The sequence below is a fragment of the Polyergus mexicanus genome, unplaced genomic scaffold (genome assembly GCF_030449975.1).
Source record: "Polyergus mexicanus isolate NDT 795.1 unplaced genomic scaffold, iyPolMexi1.0 SCAF_15, whole genome shotgun sequence".
In the NCBI taxonomy this organism is placed as follows: Eukaryota; Metazoa; Arthropoda; class Insecta; order Hymenoptera; family Formicidae; genus Polyergus; species Polyergus mexicanus.
This window is the reverse complement of record NW_027223335.1, coordinates 3852238-3873137: the sequence shown is the minus strand read 5'-3', so window position 1 is coordinate 3873137 and position 20900 is coordinate 3852238. Positions and strand designations below refer to the sequence as shown.

The window sequence follows — 20900 nt, the reverse complement described above, 5'->3', positions numbered from 1 at the left end:
AATCAGATTTCTTATGCAGCGTCTACAATAGAGATTTTAAGCCCTAAGTCTTAAGAAATTGACCAATCACAGTCAGGTATGAAAAGAATACTCGACTGTGATTGGTCAATTTCTTAAGGTTTAGAACTTAAAATCTCTATTGTAGACGCCGCTTAACACTTTTGTGGTTAGTTTTGCAATCTTTGAATGTTTCATCAGCCGATTTGTCCAAAGGAACTCTCTGGCCTGATTTGAATATATAAGACAGGAAATAGACAGATGTTGAGCTTTTTTTGTTGAAAATAAGAAAATGGTTAATATGAAAAACGATGAGACTGCGGATGTGGTTGCGGAAAATGGTACTCAAAAAACAGCAAAGCAATTGCAAAAGGAAGCCAAAAAATTGGCAAAGTTGGAAAAATTTAAACAAAAGCTGGAGAAAAAGGAAAGTGAAAAATCGACAAAGGTGAAAGAAAAGCAAGATGTAAGTATATGCTCTAATATATGTTGAATTCTCTAACTCTAATAATATAGATAATATGTATATAATTTGGTATTTCAATTATCCATATGGATCTTAACCATTCATTAGACAGCTTTTGTAAATCTGATTTAATTATTATAATTAGCTATGTTTTTCATGTCTCGAATTATTTAATTATATCATAATTTACGAATATTATATATATATATATATAATATACATTTAATAACAATAAGTATCACTAAGAGATTCAAAAGAAGCATTCCAAAATGTCTGTTCATTTTGCTTGCGTTCTCTAGAATTTTCTACACTTGAAACGAGATAAATATATATTTTGATGTTGAAGAAAGAGAAAGCGAATAATTTGAGTTTAGAAAGCTTATACAAAACGAACAAGCCTAAGGTTGATTAGGTTGATAATACAAATGGAAAATATAATTGTATATTTGTATATGCTTATAGTAACTAACTTATTAATTTAATATATTTTAGAAAAATGATAAGAAAAAAGAGACCGCATCAATCTGTACTATTAATATACCACCTGGGGAGAAGAAAGATGTTTTGTGTCCAATGCCAGATATGTATAGTCCGCAATATGTAGAAGCTGCATGGTATGCTTGGTGGGAGAAAGAAGGCTTTTTTAAACCAGAATACGGAGTATGTAAATATAGGAAAGATTAAAAAAAAAATTATTTAGGTTTATATAAATATATATAAGATATATTAAAACATATTTATTTATTAAAATATCTATTTACTTTAGAGAAAAGATATATTCAAAGAAAATATGAAAGAAAAATTTGTAATGATAATACCACCACCTAATGTAACTGGCTTTTTACATCTTGGTCATGCTCTAACTAATGCTGTGGAAGACTCTATTATCAGATGGTAGATATTATATAAGTTCTTTTGAGATATAATTTTTGAGATTTTTTAAATATAAATAGAATATTAAAATTACTGCATCTATTCAGGAATCGTATGAAAGGCCGTATGACACTTTGGAATCCAGGTTGTGATCATGCGGGTATTGCTACTCAAGTAGTTGTAGAGAAAAAACTTTGGAAAGAAGAAAAGAGAACTCGTCATGATATTGGCAGAGAAGAATTTATCAAGAAAATATGGCAATGGAAACATGAGTAAGCATAAAATTAAACAAAATATTATATAATCTTTTTGTAGAATTATAAAAAAAGTGTACATCTTTTAATATAATAGCATCTAATCTCATGATATCTATTTGAAATATTTTTCAGAAAGGGCGACAGAATTTATTCACAATTAAGGAAGATAGGTGGTTCTTTTGATTGGAGCCGTGCATGTTTTACAATGGATCCTAAATTATGTAAAGCTGTAACAGAAGCGTTTGTACGCTTGCATGATGAAGGCATTATTTATCGCAGCAATCGTTTAGTCAATTGGTCATGTGCTTTAAAAAGTGCAATATCAGATATTGAAGTGAGTGCTATGTTCAGATATTCTTTTAATATATTTATTTATTTTCTTTATTTTTTTATTTATATTTAAAAATCAATATAGGAATTTATTAAAAATATTTCTTATTAAAAATAGGTTGATAAGATGGAATTAACTGGTCGAACTTTATTATCGATACCTGGCTATGAAAAGAAAATAGAATTTGGTGTTTTAATATTTTTCGTTTATCAGCTCTTTGATTCAAAAGACAAAATAATTGTAGCAACTACTCGTATTGAAACTATGCTAGGAGATACCGCTATTGCTGTGCATCCAAACGATAGTAGATATGTACGATATATAGGAAAATATGTGCTACATCCATTTTGTGATAGACACATACCCATTATAGCAGATGAATTTGTTGACATAAACTTTGGCACTGGTAAGTATGTAGCTTAATAAGTTCAACGAAAATATCACAAGTGGAACGATAGTGAAAGTAAGCCGTATCTAATAAAATTATTCTTCTTTTAGGTGCTGTAAAGATTACACCAGCTCATGATCCAAATGATTATGAAGTAGGGAAAAGGCATAATCTACCATTCATAAATATTTTTGATGATGATGGAAATATTGCTGCAAACTGTGGAAAGTTTACGGTATCATATTTTTTTCATTGAAGTACAATCGGCAAGGAGATAATTTTTCATAAAATAAGTTGAAAATGTTGAATGAAAGTTTTTTTTATACGAGAGTGTTTTTGAAAGGGAAAAACAAATAATTTAAAAAATTTTACAATTGATATATTTGACACTTTTTGAATAATTTTTCTAACAATCTTATTATACGTGTTGTATATAATGTAATCGAGTTATATTGGAAATTCAATTATACATATATTATACATGCCCATTTATATATATTATAATTTATTTATATATTATAATTATGTATTATAATTAAATTATAATATATTATAAATTAATATATATTTATATATAAATTAATATATATTTATATATTATAAATTATTTATATATTGAATTTATCTTTACAATTATCAAAATATATACAAAAAGGTACAACATTCTCCTTATTGAAACGAAAAATATTCTTGATATTTTACATGTACCTTTATAAGTGTGTAATTTAAATTTAAATTTCTTTTATACTCTAAATAGAATTTTATAATTTTTTATTTGTATATTAATTGCCATAGACCAGATTAATTTGACGACATATGATACAAAGTTGTTAAAGATTAAATTAAACTTAAAAAACAGTAAATATGTTATTAATTTTTAAATTAAGCATTTAGTAAACAATGCTCAATATATAAAAATTTTATTTTACATTTTTAATTTATTTTCGCACAAAAAGTTACTTCTTTCTCGGTTTACGATTTGGACGCATTCTTGTATTATATAATAGGAACTTTCTTTTGAAATTTTATTATGTGCATAACGAAATAAATGTATATAAGGTAAATAAATCTTAATTACAGGGAATGAAAAGATTCGAAGCCAGGGTGGCTATCATTAAAGAATTGAAAGAAAGAAATCTCTTGATTAGTATAAAAGATAATCCAATGGTAATACCCATATGCAGTCGATCGAAAGATGTCGTTGAGCCCCTTGTGAAACCACAATGGTAAGTAACAATACATTGTACACTATAGTTAACAACTTTTAGAAATATTTAATATTTTTCTCATTTAGGTATGTCAAGTGCAATGAAATGGCTGCTGAGGCTAAAGAAGCGGTAAACACAGGTGCCTTGAAAATAATTCCAGAGCAGTTTAAAAAAACTTGGTATATTTGGATGGATGGTATTCGAGATTGGTGTATTTCGCGTCAGCTGTGGTGGGGCCATCGTATTCCTGCTTATGCAGTTAAATGTACTAATTCTCACATGGATAAAAACAAGGTAATTTTGAAGAAATAACTCGGGTATTGCGAGTGGTTTCAAAGTTTGCATGTATCAAGTTTTTTAATCAGCCATATGTAGATATAATTATAATAGGTATATATATATATATATATATATATATATATATATATATATATATATATATATATATAATAATCAAATATGTAAACATTTTATATAGACAGATGAATATTGGGTGAGTGCACATTCTGAAGCTGAAGCCAGGGACAAGGCAGCCAAGAAATTAGGCGTTAATGTAAATGACATTATTGTGGAACAAGATCCTGATGTATTAGACACTTGGTTCTCTTCTGCTCTTTTCCCATTCTCCATTTTTGGCTGGCCAGATGAAGTATATATATTATACTAATAGCTATTATACTAATAGCTATTAATACTATTATACTAATAGCTACTTATAGACTAAACTTTTATTTAAAAAACAAAACTATGCAAATTGATCTATGAAAATGTATATATCTAAGTACCTATAAAAGTAAATATATATATACTTTTATAATATACATATAGGATGTTTGTGTATTTCACATAAAGTGTGATAAGATTTTTCTCTGGAACTTGATGTCATACATAAAAAATTAGAATAGTTAATTAAAAAAGTTATTTAAAAAAACAAGGTTGATATCTTGAACATGATCTTGAAAAATGACCTCAGCTACATTTAAGATTATCAACTTTTTGTAGGACAAAAGTTTTGGAAAAAATATCTTGTAACACTTTATGCAAAACACTTTGTATATACATAGCTTCAATATATTAGCTAGGATATGTTTTGCAGACTCCTGAACTCAAGACATTCTATCCAGGTACACTATTAGAAACTGGCCATGATATACTTTTCTTTTGGGTAGCCAGGATGGTCTTTATGGGCCAAAAACTGTTGGGACAGTTGCCTTTCAAGTATGTTAGAATTTTTTTATTCTATATGCCATATTCTTGTTTTATGAAAAAAAAAGAGAGAGAGAGAGAGAGAATGTATGTGTGAGTGCGCATATGTATTCTATGTATGTGAAAATATAAAATTAAAATATTTCTATATATAGAGAAGTATATCTACATGCGATGGTGAGAGATGCACATGGAAGAAAAATGAGTAAATCTTTGGGAAATGTAATAGATCCTATGGATGTGATTAAAGGAATATCTTTAGAAGTATGTATGAATAATTTTATACATGTATGAACAATTAATGATGTTATAAATTTAAAAAAAAATCTTTGTTTTATTGAAAAAATATATATATAAACATTCGACATAGGATGCAACAACAACAGCTGTAATACTGATTATATTAACAGTAAACATGAAGAAAAAAATGTGTATGTGTGTGTGTGTGTGTGTGTGTGTGTATAATACATTCTACCAATACTTTCAGAAATTGATTCAACTGTTCAAACAAGTTATTTTACATGTAACAGTATAATGTAATGTGTCCTTGCTGCAAAATTAACAATTTATATATATATATATATATATATATATATATATATATATATATATATATATATATTAGTATAGTATTTTTAATCATCAAAATATTTCAGGATCTTCAAAAACAATTGTTAGATTCGAATTTAGATCCGAAAGAATTGGAACGAGCTCAAGAAGGTCAGAGGCGCGATTATCCACAAGGTATTCCTGAATGTGGTACAGATGCTTTGCGATTTGCTCTCTGTGCTTATACTTCTCAAGGACGAGATATAAATCTCAATATACTCCGTGTACAAGGGTACAGATTTTTCTGCAACAAGATATGGAATGCTACTAAATTTGCACTTACCTATCTTGGATCTAAATTTGAACATGATGCAAAGGATGATGTGGTAAGTTTCAATATTTTTTTAAAAGGACCATTCTCATAATCTAATCATGAAAAGTCAAATATTTAATTGAAAATTTTTATTTAGAAATACAATCATACTATCACTAGTATTGACATGATTGGTGATGGCGAATGGTATCAGCGAGCTTTGAACGAATCCTGTGTACAGGAGGCGCTAAATAATTATTTAGCAACTTATTCATATCTTGATGGTTACACACCCTCACAACTAGATTCGAAAGTTTATCAAACATTAAAGGAATTAAATATTAATTTTGCAAATTACTTGCATCTTAAGCGTTGGTATAATCATATCGCAACATTTACAAATGAAGAAAAAACTATATTCCGTATAGAACAAAATAAAATAATACCACAACTTACATATATGTGTCAAAGAAATAATGATAATATGTTTATGGTAATATCCTGTGTTTAATATAAAAATAATAATTAATTTCTTATTGATAAAAAAAAAGCAAAAATTCAAGTTTTTTGGCATTTATATATACATTTCCTTATAGCTGACTGGACATGAGACAAATGTAGATTTATGGATGTTATCACGACTTAGTTATGCTGCTAAGACTTGTGATGAAGCGTTAGCACAATATGATTTTGCATTAGCTACTTCTGTCTGTTACAATTTATGGTTATATGATCTGTGCGATATTTATTTGGTGAGTAACATTTTTAAATATGGTATATATGGTATATGATAATAAAATAGAAAGATATTTTTGTGTACAATTCAAATAATAAACGATTTACATTTTTAGGAATATCTTAAACCTATATTTCAAAGTGAAAATAAAGTGGTAAAGTTGGCGGCGCAAAAAGTATTATTTAAAATATTGGATGTAGGATTACGTTTATTGAGTCCATTTATGCCGTTCATAACGGAAGAACTCTACCAACGTTTACATCATGAAAAACTAATATATCCAAGTATATGTGTAAGTCCATATCCAAATAGCTCCGAGGTAATTATTACATATAATATTAATAATAATTATTTAAAATATTAATATTTCGTAGTCATAATATACATCAGAATGTGAATATATATATTTACATTTTGATGTATATTATGACTACAAAATTTATATATATATATATATATTTGATACTTGTGATATATTTTAGTGCTGTTGGAGAAACCAGGAGATTGAAAAGAACGTTGACTTCATGCAAAAAATAATTAAGAATATTAGATCTACTCGCGCAACTTACAATTTACCTAATAAAATAAAAACTGAAGCATATATCATATGTGACAATTCAATTTTAAAAAACACGATTGTTCAATACAAATTACTTATAGAAACTCTTGCATATTCTACTCTTAGCACAAAAAAACCCCTGGAGGGATGTGCTATCATCACTATAAACGATAAAATTCAAGTGCATCTTTTACTTAAGGTAATTAAATTTCTTTTTTTGAATACATCATATTAATTATTGTAAGTATATATATTTACTATGTTAATATAAATATTTTACAGGGTTTAATTGATCCAAAGAAAGAGTTAGAAAAGTTAAAAAAAAAAAAAGAACAATTGATTGAACTTATACAGAAATTGAAACAAGATTTAGCTGTACCCAATTATGACACGAAAGTGCCACTCGACATTCAAAAGAATAACAAGGAAAAATTGACAAATAGCGAAGGCGAATTGCAACAAATAATTGATGCAGTAATAGTCTTACAAACAATGTAAAAGTATGTACATATAAAATAGAAAATTTTATAAATTCTACAATTTAATATAGATAATATAATTTATTTATTGGGTTGCTTAATAGTAAGTAACTTATTTATTGACCTATTTAATAGTAAAAAGAACATAAAAAGAGATTATAATTATGCTTTCCGTTTTTTTTAATTTAAAATTATATTCACAAATTAAGAATTAATTAATAAATAAAGTATGATAAGAATGAAATAATTAAAAAATATAGTATTAATAAATAGAATATTAATGCAGATAATTGATGGTAGATATTTTAATGCATAACAAAAACAGTACTAATGACATATTTACAATTATGATATATATGTATATATATGTGAAATTAATTGCACTAATATTTACTCAAACTTTGTCCAATTATTTGGTGATTTAATAGCAGATGCGTTTAGTGTTAAACTGAATGTGTCCATTGTATCAACATTATTAATATTGTTGTCTGGTACACTCCGATTGCACACGGTTGTATTCTTTATAGATGGATTATCACTATTGGTTAAGCTAAATTTACTAAAATCTATACCATATGCTTGTAATAAATCCATATCACCTACATTATCGGAGGCCTTTGGCTTGTCATTGTTTTTGTGCGATGATTGTTGGAAAAAATAAGGATATAAAGGGTTACTAAGACCTTCATTCATTTCGGGTAAATGTAACGATTGACTCATTTGTTTTGTGCTTGAAAGTTCGGAAACCTTAGATAGAAGTGGATCAAAATCGTCATTACTATTCGTTGAATCTAAACGTATTAAATCAGGGACATCAGGAGAATCCTGTAAAAAAATACATACTGATAATTAAATTTTAATCGGTTAATTGAAGCAATATGTGAGAATAACTTAAATTTTAACTTCTAGTATAAAAATATTGTTCTTTTAATGATAATGTTTTATATGAATATGTAAATTCTACTTATACATAGTGTTTCAGGATTAAAAGTTCCAATTTAAAATATGAATTTAGAATTCCAAAATAAATAATAAAGTTCCTCTAAAGATATGCCCGCGCAAACGTTTGTTCAAGAAATATTGATATTTAAACATTATATGTGAACCTACCATAATATATGTAAAAATTAACATAATTCGTGCTTTGTGCAAATTTTTGTACGCACAATACTTGCAGATTTACCTTATTTTGAGGTCCTAAAAATTAATATTTTAAGTTAAGATGTTTAATACTGAAACACATTTGGTATATGCATCTAATTATCGGACATTATTATCTGACAATTTCATTCCATACACTCATACATAAAATACAACAATATTTGTTACATCCAAAAGTTGAGTACATGGACAACATAACAATGGAAATAAATAAGAAGCAAAGTTTACAAAGATAGATTTATCGAGTTTATTTTTGCAGCTTCTTAAAATGCTTGATAATTAATTTTAAATTTTCTTGCTGAAGAAAAAATTTTATTATTTAGTTATATCCTCGTAAATTAAATTCGTCAAAGCCTTTGGATTTACTATAATAAATCCAAACTTATAATTATTGATGTCTCAATATTGAAATAACAAATATTGTTTTTAATCTTTTTTAGTATTTGCTCATTCTAATGACTGGAAGATAATTCGGTAAATCTAGAACATTCTAAGTATATTATACTTGTACATACTTTACGGGTCAATTATATGAAAATCGATCGAAATATTTCGTAAATATAAAAAATAATGGACAATGTTATGTTTACCTTAACATGTGCAGAGCAGGATGTAGTATTGAATGGATGTGATAATGGATGAAATGGAGCGGGCATTGAGGAAATTCTGGATTTAAAAAGTGGTGCGGTTTGCAAATAGATAGGCATTAATACTTTACTCGTATCAAAAGGATCGTCTTCATTTACTTCATGAAGAAAATTTGACGTTTTGTAAGATCTATCAAAAGATTCTCTTGTATTTGGTATTGAATTAGCATTTGCAAAAATATCTTCACAATCTAACTTTTTATTGCTTGAAGAAAAATTGTCTTCTGTTTTGGGATTTTTTTTTTTAGGAACACATAATGATAAGTCAACGACAGGTTTTGTTAAATCATTATGTATATTTAATTCATGTAAAAATCGATTTGGTTCTATGTTTTGATTATATGATGCAGATGACATAGATAAAAGTGATGTTTTATCTACTTCTTTTACAGTTCTGTTTGTCTTTGAAGTTAGTAAATTAGAAGTAAACATTTTTGATTGATTAAACGAAGTATTTAATGGAAGAGGATAAGGGGAAGAAGTTAAAATTGGCTTTTTTGAGGAAACTTCGAATGGATTTGTAATGATAGTACTAGGTGAAGGATTGTGCCGTAAATGCCCACTCCATGCAGGTCTCAAGTTGTCTAAACTGCGTACTGGTTTCAACTGAAAGTGATGCATGACATGAATTTTTACTTTTCTTTTTCATAAGAAATTAACTAATACGAACTATGAAATATCTAATAATAAATTCTATCGATACATTAGAGTAGCAATATACACATATGGATCTTTAATATATAACATATGCATATAATAATCATAAGTCTCTCTACTTATTTATTATATTACTATTTATTATTAAAAAGTAATTTTGAAAACTCTAAGAAAAATGACTTTGAAAAATTTTCCTTCCATCATATTCGCCCTTCGAAATTATTTAAATTATGTTTAAAATATTTTTCCATATTTTCAGAAGTAAAGAAATAATTAGATATTCTGTTTCTGATCAAACGCACTCTGTAGATTAAAAAATATAAAAACATTATTAAAATTATATATATATTATTTTCTATATATTTATTTTACATATTAATAACAATATCTAACTTTTCTTCAAATACTTTACCAATTTAGATGAATATTTAAAAAAATAATCAATATATTTTTTAAAAAAGCTATAAAATGATTAAAAAATGCTAAAAAGTACTGTCGATGGAAAATTTAGGTGTATGAAGATGATTTAAATACAAGCACATGCAAAATATTTTTTTATAAACTAGACACATTTCTATGCATACGTTTAATAATGCATTACATGTAATTCAGGAAAACATGCTCTGCACATAATTATTTCATCTTTTATATAATATAGAATTTGAAACACAGATTTCATTACATAAAGACTTAAAGGACAATAAACGATTGACAAAAAGCAACAGAAATTTATAAGATTAATGCATGATAAACTTGCAGAAAATTATATATATATATGTACAATTATTAAAAATAAAGATATAATAGTTGCATCTCATCATTTATGAGAATATATATTTATATTTATTGATAACTAATAATAATATACTCTCTTTCTGTAAATCATAAAAAATAATAGTGTATAAATACTATAAATAATGTATAAATACTGTATAAATATACTAATAAACTATAAATAATAAAATAAACTATATAATACAAGACTTACCGTCCTATCCACTGATGGTATCTTTGGAAATATCACATCTTGAAGTTCGTGCATAAGATCTATGTTTATGCGCTCTGGTGGAGAATCTGATTCTTCGGGAGAACTGGGGTTTAAAGGTGAGTACTGCTTCTTACTGCAACACATATGCATATGTATGTATACTGTGCGTGTGCTATACATATGTACGATGTTCAGCGAGAGAACTGACAAGTTTCAACAGTGTAATCTATCATCAGTAAAAAAAATCATTATCTATCTATTTGACTCATTCATTATCGAGTTAAAAGTACATTATTGTACATATCAAAATAAAATTCATATATATATATATGAATGTATGTATAAATAATTATATGTACCTTGCATCAAAATTAGTATTCCGCAAACGCAATTCTTTTCTGTAACTAGTTGTTGCTGATACTCCGTTTGGAGATTTTGGTGGAGATGTAAATCCAATAGATCTTCTATCTAAAGTAGGCGAGCTAGGAGCTGATCGTGGTTGATGAAATCTCATATTTGTTTCACTTCTATTAGGTCGCCCTATCCACATAAACAATTTATCAGTCAATATCCAATATTTAATATGAAATGATAATAAAAACTATTAATATCAAAAAGAAGCACACCTTTCCATTTTAGTCCTTTATATGCCGTTTTCATATCTTTCCCTTTATCTTTCACCTGTTGATATTAATCTTTATAATTCTCTTTTTTTCTATTTTGGTATTAACTATTATATTATAATAGATAGAAAATATGATACAGAAAGTAGGATTAGGAAAGTTACTTTATAAAAATAATTCATTACCATTCCTTTTTTTGAAAAGTAACTCGTTATCGTTATCATTATTCAAATAGTAATTTCGTTGCAATTTCCGGTAAATGTTTAGAGTAGAACAGACAAGTCAAATTGTTTTGACCTTGATATATGTTGTCAACATCGTTTTATTAAAAAGTTATAGATAAAGAAATTTTACAAATTGCATGTCATTTCAGACATCATATACCCTTGATAGAATATAGTTATTTTAGTAGATTCATGTATTTATATGTTACCGTTACCGTTAAAGTTATCGAAAAAAATAACGGTAACAACGTTGCAAATAACGCGTTACTTTTCAAGCCTTATGAAAAGTTATAATGTTCAAACATGCTAAGAAAAGAGTACATATATATATGAACATAATATATTTTAACTTATTGATATATACTAAAACTTACTGATTTAACAGCATACTTTACTGCTGGATTGGCCTGTAAGATAAAAGAAGGAAGTATTCTTTGTAAGCATTCTTTTTTTTGTAATAAAAGGATATGTAAAAAATATATTAGATATGAAAAATTAGTTCTAGGGACATAAGTTATATAATACTAATTAATTGAAATTTAAACTATTTAAAATGCTATTAACATGCCTTATCTTTTACACTACGGAAAAATGCAGAGCTTTCCTTTCGCATAGTATAAGTCCATTCTCTGTATTGTTGCATAAATTTACTACTCGATTTGGCCGAATAACTGCAGGCTTCCATTTCAAATTCATCTGAGAAACCAAGTCCTGAATTAAGCATGTTCAATCTTTCTTCTATAAACTGGAAATACCCAGAATATTTATATAGTATCAAATAGCTATAATTATGCAGTAATTACTTAGAAAAACTTACTTGTTGAAAAATTTGTAATTCCAACATTTTTCGTAAAAAGGGTTGCATGGAGGATGGTCTACTTTCAACAAAGGCATTTTGATTGAATGTAATACGCTCACCTTGTTGTAAAGTTAATGCTTCTCTATAACCAGCAGTTAACTGTACTAAAGCGCGTAAAAATGCTCTTGACACGCCATCTCCGAGAAGAGTTGATCTATTACGTAATGCTTTCTTCAAATTTGTCACCTACAATATATATATATATATTTTTTTTTTTTTATTCATTATTTATGATGTATACATTATCTTATTATGCTATAGTGACATTATATATATATATATATATATATATATATATAATGTATATTGTCATAGGAATATATATTCTACGCACTACATCTTGTGGTAAAGACTCCAGATCTTGAAACGGTGATTCAATTGTATTATTATCAGCATCTAAAATAACAACTTCTCCTAAATCACTTTTGGATACTTTCTGCAAAAAATATCATAAAATAATTGTATTACTTATATATACACGCATACCCATACACATACACACACAATAACAACATATTTTATAGAAACAAAATTTTTGTTATAAATACCTGAAGTGTTGGTGTGGGCACCCCAATAAGAAATGGCATAGGCGCTAATAAATAATCTATTAATGACAAAGGCAGAACGGGGATATATATATGTTGCCAAATCATTGGATAAATTAAAGCATTGCATGCTTGTACACAAGCACTTAATCTTGATAAACGTTTTGAAATGAAAATAATACGGCGTTCGTATAACATAGATGCAAATATTATCATCATATTATACGAATCAACAGCACTATAATATTCAGTCAAATTTCTCTGAAATAATAAAATCGCTATTTAGGGAAATACACGTTAATAATTTTATACCATAAATAAAATTTATAAATTATTTTGACAAATCCAAATATTATTACATACGTTCTCTGGAATGCTAGGCAGTTGAAACTGTTTTGGACTTTGACAAATAAAACTCTGAAAAGATTGAAATGTTTTAAATATATTGAAGTGTATATAAAAAATAATTTAATAAAAAAATATTAAAAAGCGATTTATATATGCAAGAAAAACGCACGCACGCATGCAAATATATCGAATTTTATAATTTTATTTCTTATATTATTCTTATATATATTATAGATTCTGAGACAATTAATTTACTGCTGTAGAATTTGGTAAAGAGATAGATATTGAATTCCCAGGAATTGGAACTCCACAGGTATATATATTTTCAAGAAACTTCCATAAATCCTCCCCACTGGCATTGCTGGTCAAAGATGCAATATGATTCAATAACCTATGACGCAAATACAGTTTAATATTTTGATTCTTAATACATTCGAGCATATAATTAACTTATTTTTACTAACTTGTAAAATGTTTCATGCCATGGAAGTGCACTCAAAATCACTAAAGCTGTTTCTGTTTTGGGATCGTGACGACAAAAGCCGAAAGTCCATTTTGAATCTATACTAGTGAGAACAAATGAAAAATGTTGCACCAACAAACTGAAATGATAACATATAATAGAAAAATATAATTAAATGTATGCTGCATTGATATCTAAACATACTTTTCAAATTCACAAGGATATGTAAATTTAGGGACAGATTTAAGTATCTCTTCATCTGAAAAGGTGGTAGGATATTTTTGAAGTATCCAAGCTGGCTTCTCTCCTACTGGTGCAGCTATCTCGCAGAAGCATTCAAACAATTGCTTGACATTTTCTCTGAAGAAAATATTATACAAAGTAATATTTATATAATTCAATTAAAGTACAACTGTAAACTTTGCAATTATTATGATTATATCCGTACTGATATATGTGTATAAAAAATAGAAAATATATTCTATTAATCAAAACAGAAACATTCCGTGAAGCTATCAGAGTATAACATAAGGACGATATGTTTTCATTGCATTTTGCTAAAAAAAAATCGGTGGTTTTATACAAAGGAGAAATGATAAAGAAGACTTGCCTCAATCGAGATCCCATGATAATAGTTGAAAAAAAAATAAGTACTTTGTATGATTTTGATGTTTATACGTCATCGTATTGCATGATAGTGATGTATTCGTATATAATCTTAAAAATGTTGTAGTCACATGTCGTCGACACTCATGTCAATCGCTTTCATTAGCCGTCCACACTTGCGAATTTCGTCCGAATTTCGTTGCTTTCCTCAAATTAGGAAGCGATAATAAATCACTAGCCGAAATGAAATCTGTGAATGTGGATAGCTATGTATCTTTATCACGCGTTTAACTGAAATTTCAGATTGTATCGGGATAAACATACGTCACGAAGAAATGCACTTGGGACTTGGGACCCATTTCTATTGTGTCTGTCAAACTATCGCCAGGGAGAAGCCTGAAAGCTGAGAGAGGTCACGTCGCCATTTTTCATAAGACACTTTTTCTTAGCTAGTATAGTAGCGTCAACTAGATCCATTTTAGAAACGGCGGAACTACATGGCCAATTTCATTTTTCGGTGCCATGGTAAAACAGCCGGTTAGTGCATGTCCGTGCTAAATACATAAATTGTGAATTAAAATTATGGAGAAATATTTTATGGATTTATTAATGTTTTATTAACTGCGCATTTTGCTATTCAGCAATAATAAATTATTATTGAAGTATTTTTATGTATATGCGCATGTAACATGAAAAGGTTTATTCTCTATATATATTATATATATTATATTCGCTATTATAATAAATTATAATATTATATTTTCTTATGATTTTAACCGAGTTTTAACTCTTTCGATTTTGAAAGATTTTAAATTAACAATGTTGATTAATTTTCTCACATTTATATGATTATCGTCTGTGTGATAGCTATATCAATTTTTATTAATTATAGAGGTGTATATATATGTAAAAGCAATTGAGGACACAGTGAATAGAAATCTACAAAAAGCTACAAAATTATGATCTATTATACTGTCATACTGCTAGCATGCTGTTGACATTTTGTGGAAATTATAAAAGGGATTATAAAAGAAAATATAACAGTATTATTACGATAGATAAAATTTTAGAAATTTTATTAACAATGTAATTAATATTAAGAGATATATATGCGTATTAATTTTAGAAACATAGCATATAACGAATCTCAGATATAATTATTATTCTTCAAATGAATAGTTGCGCAGCCAACATCGCAAGCTATTAATCTGTTGCTGTACTGCTTCGAAACTAGTTCCACCAGCAATTTTATATTGATCTACGCTGGAATTGAAATCCCAAATGCACGATATACTTTCTTCAAACACCTCGCTAAAATAGTTAATTTTCCTTTTAGAATTCTCTTCGAATGCAACTGCTTCATCTCTGTTAAAGATTTTGATTATATATACCTTATCGTTTTTAATTGTTGCACAGATAGCTCTAACAATGATATTCCTTTTGATTCAGCCAGAGCAACAGCTTTCCCAGCCAGATGATGACTTTCTCTAAACGATATCTGCGTATTTACGCAAATATTAAGATATTTCGATTAACACATATTTAGTTAAAATTTAAAGAAATTAAGTTAGCGAACCAATTGCCTTAAAAATGATCAAGTAAAATCAAATTTTTTAAAGATAGAAAGAAAAGCAAAATGCTCACGCCTTTTTTAACAAGATAATATGCCATGTCGGTTGCAAGCATGTCGGATGTTAAAGCCTTTTTACAATTCTTGCTGTTTACTTTCAGTGTGGCCAATACTTTTTCGGCGATATGGAACATCTGATATAACGTATCGTATGTATAAAATAGCGATTCTTTGTCTTCCTGAAGATCTTTGTTGTATGTTGATGGAATTCCTTTCAGTGTTACCATAAAGCCGATGCACTAAAATTAAAATAATTTTACGAGAAAGAATGATACATCTTCTAAAACTTATTTTGAAATTTTTTATCTCTGAGATTTTAGAATATAAATAAAAATGACGTATAATATATGCTGTTATATTTTTCTTGTGAAATTTGAAGATTAATGGTACTAATATTTTTGCTATAAACTATGTAAAAAATAAAAGTTCTTTTTCGAAAATTATTTTTCAAATTATATAGACATAGTTAGAATTAGAATATAATATATATAGACATAATTAGAATTAATAGACATAAATAAATAGTGCAAAACATTAATTATTATTTAATTTGAAAAAATATGTTTATAGAACTGTAACATAATAACACGGAATTTAATTTATGCAGTTATTTTATAACTTAAAGAAAAATTTACTATTTTATACAAATTTTAAGTCACCAAACACTGGCTTAAACATAAGTAAAATATAAAAACGTAGCTGCCATAAATGGAGCCAATGGTTTTAAATCTATTTAAACAAACCTTTCCGAATATAGTGCCAGTTTTTCCACGTATTAATTCCATGCAATCTGGATTACGCTTCTGGGGCATCAGACTACTACCAGTGGAATATTTATCAGAAAATTGGATAAAATTAAATTCTTGGGTACTGTAGATGATCAAATCCTCGCAAAAACGACTTAGATGCATCGATGATAATGACGACCAAAATAGAAATTCAGCTTAAAAGATCAAATTAAAAACAAGTAATGTGTAAAAAATGTTTACACACCATAGGTGCGATATAAAGGAAGTATTTTATTAATTTTATATTCAAAATTTGCATTTTTGGCCACTTTAAATCTATTTTCCTTTTATAAGATTGTCGAAACATTACTTTTAAGTTATAATTAATTAAGAGGGAGAAGTTTTTTGTAAACTAAATTTCTCAGAAAAAGAATTAAATATTACGTTTTTTAGTTATAATTTCAAACATATTTTTTACTTTACTAGAACTTTAATTTAAAACTGGATTGCAAAAAGAGATAAATAATATCGAAAATCAAAAAATTGAACAATAAATGTTGATCTCCTTTCAAGAGAATTTTATTATATAAGAGAAAAGTAGACTTTTAATATTAATTAACAAAAACTAAGTGAAAGAATTGGCAAATGTATATGGATAACTTCGAAATGATTCGAAGAGAATAATATTTGTTTATATTTTTGTGACGTATTTGCATTTGAGAATCATATAATTAGAAATATTTATTTCGATAGTTAGCCGAAATAAATATTGCTCTATATATATCTACACATGTTACAGAAATATATTTATAAAACATACCGACAAAATCTCGATCTCCGACAGTATACATGCTATTTTCAGTGATTTCGTCGAAACCAAGTTCCATAGCCAAAAATTGACGATCAATGGCAAAAGGATTACCTGCTATCGCACCACTACCAAGTGGTAAGATGTTTACATGTTTACGTATCTGTAATAATCTTTCCAAATCTTGCTTCGCGTACCAGGCATAGCTATGAAATTTCAGAAATCAATGATAAAATTAGGGGTAAATATTTAGAATGGGACGCAAATCGAATCGTATCTTGCTCTTGACAGGTCAGCATCCTGATTAACTATTAAAAAATTTTAGCCATTGCTCGTTGTTTATTGAAAAATAATAAATAAAAAAGCTTCACGGATTACACGTTTTTCGGACATTATATGTACATTTAATATAACTTACTCTTATTAGCAGATTTATTTATTTACATATAATAAATCAAATGCGTGGGCGAAAGAGAGCTCCAGCCTTTTCCCACTGTATGCACCCCTTTAACCCCGAAAAAAAACCAACCCGATCGTGACGAAAATTTGCCCATGGCCAGCCGTTTTTAACAGTATCTTGTAAAAACTTATAAAGATCTTTAACACGTGTGTCATAACTATATTATATAGAATAATTTTTAAAAAAATTATTTAATTTTTTTTATTATTTATTTCTATTAAAAATTTATATAAATAAATTGTTTTACCTAAGTAACCACTGACTCCATCTAATAGGTTGTGCCCGTTGCATATGTGTATATCCAGGCATAAGTATATCTATATCTTCATCCGCTCGAGCTATGAGAATCTAATATTTTCAGAATTAATAATGAATTTAACACATTTAACATATAGCTTAATATTTATTTGTGATTGTGTTTGTTTGTTTGGTCAGGACTTCGACTTATATAAATGATATTATTTACCTCGATGAAGTTTTTTAGTCTAAACAGAAGTTTATCAATCGACTTTCGAAGCCATAATTTGGTATCAGTCACAGTCTGATCATTACGACTCCTTCCAATGTGTAGTTTCTTTGCTATATCGCCAATTAATTCCTGTATATTTAAAACATTTATAATGATGTTAATCATCTTTTATCAATATATATAAAGTATCTTTACGAATTCACATAAATATCTTTGTTATTTATGGTTTTTTTTTTTTTGGAAAAATTAATTATAAGAAATTATGCTGTTATAAATTTACCGAAAGTCTTCGTTCATTGGCACTATGTATATCCTCATCTTCATGATTTATGGTAAACTTGTTATTTTCCCATTCGTCTTGCACCTATTAATTAAAGATACGATCTCCTTATTTTGGCTTTAATATATATATATATATATATATATATATATATATATATATATATATATATATATATAAAATTGAGTATTGTTTATACTAATGGGTGTTTCACAATCTCCGTACATATTTTAATAATATATTCTATAGACAAAATAGAATCAAAAATTCTAATACAAAAATATCAAAGCTACAAAATAATTTTTGTGTGACAAGTGCGATCTGTCATCTCTTATTGATTTTCACAAAACAGATAATGAATAAATTAGTTTCCAGAAATACTTTTCTATATACAATGTATGTATAAGCGGATGTATGAGTGTGTATACACATATGTGTACATACACATACATTAAGAAAGTTAGATTTTTTTATAGTAAAAATGTAAACAATAATAATATAAACCTATACCTGTTTCAAAGCTGTATTTATAGTTTGCATTTCTTCCTGCGAGATAAGTTTCGCCTTATAAAGACTTCGTGCGTAAGCTATGCTTCCCTAAAAACAATTACATATATATTATTAACGTTTATTTATGATAACACGACAGAGCGCTAACTCTAGTTTAGAGCGCAATTAACAGCAGAAAGCTCCGTTAAAAGATATTCTTTTATCGGAAATTGCAAATGTATATTTGTTGGATGATATAGTTTTTATATAAATTAGAACTTTACATATATTATATTATAATAAAATGATAACGACAATGATGATGATGACTTTTCTTAAATCATTTTTTTCAATAAAGAAGGCGCCAAAACTATCAAAAAAATTGTTACACAAAAAGATATTATTTTAATGTATATTGATGAAACTTGTTTATTAGTTGCCAACAATTAAATTGATTATATAATAACTAAATCTTAATATGGAAATTTTAACTTTTATATTTTATATCTTAAGTAGACAATTTTTACTTTTTCGGACAATTTTTGTCCAATATATATATAAATTTTTAATTTACCTGTACATCTTCAGCATATAGTCGCTTATCGATATGAATTGACGCATTAAAATTATGAAAGTCAGGGTCAATATCTTCGTCAAATCGACCTCCCCACAGTTTCTGACAAGTCTTTATTTCATGCACATAGAATAAAATTAAATTAACAATCTATTTTCCATACACATTGTAACTATAATATATTCTAAAAGTATATAATAAAATGCTTGAAATTATGTTACATTAATGTTATATTAACATGTCTACATATATATGTATTTTTTTATTAGAGATCTTTCTTTATTATATATGCCTTCATCTAAATAAAAATAATTTTTAAAACTCATATATATATGTGTATATATATATATATATATAGAAAATTTCACTCTCTGTCTCTCTCTCACTAAAAAAATTTTTTTAAATGTAAAATATTTTTTGTTTTTAGATATAAAAAAATAGATAATTTATTCGTATTTTTTACTTATATAAATGCAGATTTTTATAGTTATAAATTTTTTTATTTGTTTTAAATATATAATAAATAAATATAAATATATAATATATTAAAACTGTTTTTTTTTAAATAACCAATACAATACTTGCTTTTATTATAAAAAAATTAAAGTAAAATTTATTGTCATTTTGCACATTCATATACAAGAATAAGTATATGTATTCGTGCAGAATATAATATTATACAATTATAATAGAATTATATATTAATCTAAATTCTGTTTTACTTGTGGTATAATTCCATCCATTATTATATATACTTGATAACTCCACTGATGTCCAGAACTGTATGAGAACTTATTCGCGTTTACGAAAGTTGATGGCATATTTGCGAAATAATTAAAGAAAAAAAAAAAATATCGTTTTCGTTCTAGATAACACTGGTGTTATCTAGAACGATAACACACTGTGTGTGAATTATAATTAAGACTTGGTTTATTCCCTATTTTGTTCTGCGATTTATAATTAAATATATTCTCATGAA

The 20900-nt window shown here is 26.9% G+C and overlaps 3 protein-coding genes across 8 annotated transcripts; 1 reads left to right on the top strand and 2 right to left on the bottom strand.

Annotated features, from left to right (window-relative positions):
- The first annotated feature begins 166 nt into the window (after positions 1 to 166).
- Valrs (Valyl-tRNA synthetase) lies at positions 167 to 7526 on the top strand. 2 transcript variants are annotated; one of them, XM_070307741.1, is made up of 18 exons: positions 167 to 463; positions 956 to 1123; positions 1230 to 1357; positions 1444 to 1608; positions 1726 to 1927; positions 2042 to 2330; positions 2423 to 2547; positions 3393 to 3538; positions 3607 to 3814; positions 3999 to 4169; positions 4617 to 4738; positions 4882 to 4990; positions 5383 to 5661; positions 5746 to 6081; positions 6185 to 6340; positions 6440 to 6643; positions 6807 to 7082; positions 7166 to 7526. In XM_070307741.1, the coding sequence occupies exons 1-18, from the start codon at positions 290 to 292 to the stop codon at positions 7379 to 7381; spliced, it is 3474 nt and encodes a 1157-aa protein (XP_070163842.1). In that variant the 5' UTR covers positions 167 to 289; the 3' UTR covers positions 7382 to 7526. The 2 variants fall into 2 exon arrangements, with proteins under 2 accessions (XP_070163842.1, XP_070163843.1); XM_070307742.1 differs by lacking the exon at positions 5746 to 6081.
- LOC138939686 (DENN domain-containing protein 1A) lies at positions 6912 to 14878 on the bottom strand. 4 transcript variants are annotated; one of them, XM_070307743.1, is made up of 16 exons: positions 14808 to 14878; positions 14488 to 14733; positions 14082 to 14237; positions 13879 to 14016; positions 13670 to 13805; positions 13430 to 13483; positions 13070 to 13327; positions 12856 to 12957; positions 12480 to 12707; positions 12231 to 12407; positions 12037 to 12069; positions 11442 to 11496; positions 11175 to 11355; positions 10816 to 10948; positions 9114 to 9776; positions 6912 to 8187 (listed from the first exon to the last, which is right to left on the bottom strand). In XM_070307743.1, exons 2-16 carry the CDS (start codon positions 14502 to 14504, stop codon positions 7753 to 7755), a joined length of 2766 nt encoding a protein of 921 aa, XP_070163844.1. In that variant the 5' UTR covers positions 14505 to 14733; positions 14808 to 14878; the 3' UTR covers positions 6912 to 7752. The 4 variants fall into 4 exon arrangements, with proteins under 4 accessions (XP_070163844.1, XP_070163845.1, XP_070163847.1 ...); XM_070307744.1 differs by having other exon boundaries at positions 13879 to 13980; positions 14488 to 14863; XM_070307746.1 differs by lacking the exon at positions 9114 to 9776 and having other exon boundaries at positions 14488 to 14860.
- A 750-nt stretch (positions 14879 to 15628) lies between these two features.
- Argl (Argininosuccinate lyase) lies at positions 15629 to 20700 on the bottom strand. 2 transcript variants are annotated; one of them, XM_070307872.1, is made up of 11 exons: positions 20644 to 20700; positions 19922 to 20032; positions 19369 to 19455; positions 18859 to 18942; positions 18576 to 18707; positions 18357 to 18457; positions 17662 to 17855; positions 16857 to 17056; positions 16128 to 16352; positions 15875 to 15981; positions 15629 to 15794 (listed from the first exon to the last, which is right to left on the bottom strand). In XM_070307872.1, exons 1-11 carry the CDS (start codon positions 20662 to 20664, stop codon positions 15644 to 15646), a joined length of 1413 nt encoding a protein of 470 aa, XP_070163973.1. In that variant the 5' UTR covers positions 20665 to 20700; the 3' UTR covers positions 15629 to 15643. The 2 variants fall into 2 exon arrangements, with proteins under 2 accessions (XP_070163973.1, XP_070163974.1); XM_070307873.1 differs by lacking the exon at positions 15629 to 15794 and having other exon boundaries at positions 15912 to 15981; positions 16130 to 16352.
- Between the last annotated feature and the right edge of the window lie 200 nt (positions 20701 to 20900).